General features: G+C 35.2%; 1 protein-coding gene across 1 annotated transcript; it reads left to right on the top strand.

The window, feature by feature from the left end:
- The first annotated feature begins 543 nt into the window (after positions 1-543).
- LOC149283396 (muscarinic acetylcholine receptor M3-like) lies at positions 544-2,325 on the top strand. Its single transcript, XM_089497626.1, has one exon. It carries the CDS (start codon positions 544-546, stop codon positions 2,323-2,325), a length of 1,782 nt encoding a protein of 593 aa, XP_089353752.1.
- The last annotated feature ends 2,386 nt before the right edge of the window (positions 2,326-4,711 follow it).

Genomic DNA, 4,711 nt, shown 5'->3' with positions numbered 1-4,711 from the left:
ATTCCTTATTTGTTCTCCCTCTGCTTTAGCTTAAAGTCTCCTCCAATAATCTATCACTCCTTTGCAGATCGATCTTGATCTTTTCAACCAGCCCAAAAGCTGGTCAGCTCACACAAAAAAGAACTGTTTTATTTGGGGGTCGGCTGCAAATCCTGTTTTTATTTCAATGCTGAACGTTATAGAATTTGATTAGCAAAATAACTTAAGGTCTGCAGGTCTTCGGTGTGGTTTATTGCATATTAAAACCATACCTTATACCTGCATACTCATTAAACATCCATCCTAGTTCTATAACTTGCTGTAATTACTACAGCTCATTAACACAGATTTCAATATTAATGCCTTATGTATTATTCACTATAATTAATTTTGAGACATTAATTATCCATACTATTTTGATTGTTGAAATACTTAATAAAATAAATGTAGTTACTGGGCATGACGCATTGGTGCATTTAAAATAAAATCTAAAATAAAAATGTTTTTTAGCATTCAAATAAATATTTTTCTTTATGTCTTTCTTTCTTTCAGATTAAAGAAAACATGCTGCATCAAAAAAACATCACACTTTTTGCTTTTTTGGCAAATATAAGCTCAATTTTGAGAACACTACCTCCATCACCAGGACCTCATAATGAAACAGAGTTTTCTCTTGGGAGCTATGACATCACCCAACTCACTGGAAACTCTTCTTATGTCACAGTGGAGATCAATATTTCAACAACTGGAAATGATACCCAAAGGGATTACTTAGGTGGACACAGTATATGGCAGGTTGTTCTGATAGCATTTTTCAGTGGGACAATTGCCCTTGTGACTATTATAGGTAACATATTAGTGATTTTAGCATTTAAAGTTAATAAACAGTTGAAAACATTGAACAACTATTTCTTATTGAGTCTTGCCTTTGCCGATCTTATCATTGGTGTCATTTCCATGAATCTTTTTACAACCTATATAATTATGGATCACTGGGCAATGGGGAGTCTTGCATGCGACCTTTGGCTTATGATTGATTATGTGGCAAGCAACGCATCTGTCATGAATCTTTTGGTAATAAGTTTTGACCGATACTTTTCTGTTACAAGGCCACTTACTTATAGGACTAAGAGAACCACCAAAAGAGCAGGCATAATGATTGGTTTAGCGTGGGCAATATCATTTGTACTTTGGGCCCCTGCTATACTCTTCTGGCAGTACTTTGTGGGAAAGCGCACTGTACCTTCTGATGAGTGTTTTATTCAATTCCTCACAGAACCCATCATTACGTTTGGAACTGCTATAGCTGCATTTTACCTTCCAGTATCCATAATGACAATCCTATACTGGAGGATCTATAAGGAGACTGAAAAACGGACTAAGGAACTGGCAGGGCTTCAGGCTTCTGGGGGTAAGGGGGAAGTGGCCCAAAGCTGTGGGAAAATACGAAAGTCTAGAGGCAATAGCAATAATAAATTCCAGAAAAATCTTAAGTTCTCTTCCAAGAACAAATACAAATGGAGTGCTTTTCGTTCTAAAACAAAGCTCTGCAAACAAGATATAAAGCGGATAGAGCAGGACCAAAGTAGTAATGAGAGTTGGAACCATGTTGATGCTAATGTGTCTCTTGATAATTCAGCCACGTCTGATGACGAAGACATTCCTGAAAATCCGAGAACAATTTATTCTATTGTGTTAAAGATTCCTGGACATAGCTCAATGCTTAATGCTACGAAACTGCCACCAGCTAAAAGAATAAACATCTCAACAAAACATCAGAAGACAGACACACATCCAAAGGAACTAAAATTTAGAAATATAAACTTACAAAAGAGTCTTGAAAACAAAGAAACACTGTCAAACGAGTCAAATGCTTTAGTATCAAATACCCAAGTGCCACAAACAGTGACATTGGCTGCTCGGACAAACTCACCACACCCGATATCTTTTAAAGAGATCACTCTAGCTAAAAGGTTTGCAGCAAAAACACGAAATCAGATCACAAAACGAAAACGGATGTCTCTTATCAAAGAAAAAAAAGCAGCACAAACCCTTAGTGCAATTTTGTTAGCATTTATTGTAACCTGGGCTCCTTATAACATTATGGTTTTAGTTAATACGTTTTGTGAAAGCTGTATCCCACGAATATACTGGAATCTAGGATATTGGCTTTGTTATATCAATAGTACGATTAATCCAATGTGTTACGCACTTTGCAATAAGACATTTAGAACAACTTTTAAATCATTATTGCTTTGTCAGTGTGGCAAAAGAAAAAGGCGTACAAAGCAATATCAATTGACTAAGCCAATTATGCATAAACACATGCCCAATGAATCAGCTTAATTCATATATTTTATTAGATTGGTTTTTTTACGATTGCCACTTGCAGAAAAATGAATGAGGCTAAAACCTTCTCCAGGATGAAGAAAAATGCATATTGAATATGTGTTATTGTACAAATATGTGTCCTTTATAAATCAGGGTGAACACTTAAAAAAATTAATGAATAGGTTCTGAAATGGTTTTGTTGTACCCCAATCCTGTCTAGTGCTTCCATTAAAACCATTACCATATGTTTTTGCTTTAATACATTTTTTGGCTCCTACCACACCTATTAAAAATGTAATATTATCAAGATTGATGTCCATAGGGCATACATGCCAGCAATGAAACAATGAACAGATCATGGTATAGTACGTTAACAGTGCGTTAACAGCATTAATTACAAATATGATTTTAAAAATATGCCTTACATTGTTGGGGAAGGGCTGGCAAGGGAGGCAGGGGCAAAACTTGCCCTCCTTAGCCAATCTGATTTTGAAGGTTTTGGGCCACTAACAAACCTTTTTGAACTTTTGCAAATTCAAATCCAGTAAATGTAGTTACCTCTCAAACTCTGTGTATTTTTAGTTTCCTTTGGCTAAGTTATGTTAGGCAGGGTTGGTTAATGTGAACTGTGTGCCATTTTCCATATGTACATTTTGATCACTATATTACTATATTTGTCTCCCAGGCAAATTGCCAGTTCTCCCCTGTACATTGTTGTGTTATACAACCAATATATTGGGTGGTCAAAAGTATAATTGTTAGACTTATTTAGCCCAGTGTTGATTTTTATAATGCTACTTTCTCATGATTATGTAAAAAGGTTCAAAGAAAGGAACACACCTAGCGTTGAACACTTCACATGGACAGAATATTAAACTAAACCCATGCAGCCCTACTTGAGTGAACTGGCAGCACTACTGGAGTGATGCAGCATTACAGGAACAGTACAATTAAAATTATATGTTTAGTTGCATGATTTGTGTATTGTAACAAAATTCTGTTTTTCTGTATATATTCCAGTGTTTGCAAGTGCAGCCTTGGCCTATTTATTTATTTATTGCTAAATAATACAATGGAAATGCTGAATGATATCAACCAATATCCATGTTTAAAATAAGCATGCTATGTTTATGTCAAAATGTTTGACAAAGTAAATTGTGGAAATACATACTATCTACAAGTTCAATTTTCGTAAGTAAACATTAGCTTCCTTTTTGCACACATACATTCTTTAGGTTAACAGAGATAATGGTTTAGGTTGTAACAAACAAATATAGTATTTTGCCAAATAAATAAATGTCACTTTTTCTTTTTTATCATGGAAAGTCTTGGTAAAACCCTGCTGCCTCCAGCAACTTCTCTTAAGCAATTGGCAGGTACACGGTGAAAATATGCATTCAAATTAGGGAAGTGAATATTCCTCTTTTAACAGTTATGACACCAGTCTCTTGATAATGATGTAAGGGGCACGTAAAAAACAAAAATGCTTCCTACTGAACCTACTGAAAAATAGGGATGCAATCAGAAATTACTGTCCTAAGCATTTTAACATGTTACATATAGAAGGGACAGACTGGAGATAACCATAAGGCACAGGCTTAGCTAAAGGTCCAGTACAATAGTGTCCCAAAACCATATTTGGCACAAAAATACTTCAGCCAATCAACAATTACTGAATAATCTTTAATGAAACGCATAAACACTTTTGATCAAACAGGAATCTGGTTAGGTGACTTAATCAGTCTATTGATCTGGAATAATATTTTTCACATCGGAAAAATACACTGTGGGCAAAAGCAGTAGACTTGCTAGACTCTTCCTGATTTGTTAAAATGGTAAAATACTTATTTTTTAGATAGTAGCAGTAATAATGATCTTGTAAGATGTGGTTACAATAACGTCAGCAATAAGACATTGGTGTTACACTGAATCTGAAGAATTAGAGGTGGTGGCTCTTGCTAAAAGGGGGAAGACCGGGCTGTCAAAAGACAGCTTGAACTCACTATACAGGGGGGATATTGGATTCAAGAAGCTTTATTCATTCTCTATTTATGTCAACATGTTTGACAAAGTAATTTGTCAAAGATGGGATTTGCAGTGCGCAGGGAAACAAGGGAACAAAAACAGTGCCTAATGCATTTCACGCTGTGTACAATTATTCATAGGCATACTAGAGGACATAATACACCAGGACATCCCGTGGAGTGAAATGAAAGCTCTACACACACATATTATTATATCTTCCATTGTTAAAGGGTTGAACGTCATTAGTAACAGTAATATAATATTATCTTATTCTCTTGTTTATTTCACAGTATGTTGTTACTCAACATAAGTTTACAAGTTAATTGTTTTGCTACATTGGTATACACAGAGCAACTCTAACGCTATTTGGGATTGT

The sequence above is a fragment of the Sceloporus occidentalis genome, unplaced genomic scaffold (genome assembly GCF_023333645.1).
Source record: "Sceloporus occidentalis isolate IW3139 unplaced genomic scaffold, rSceOcc1.0.p SCAF_105, whole genome shotgun sequence".
In the NCBI taxonomy this organism is placed as follows: domain Eukaryota; kingdom Metazoa; phylum Chordata; class Lepidosauria; order Squamata; family Phrynosomatidae; genus Sceloporus; species Sceloporus occidentalis.
This window is presented reverse-complemented; position numbering and strand designations above follow the sequence as displayed.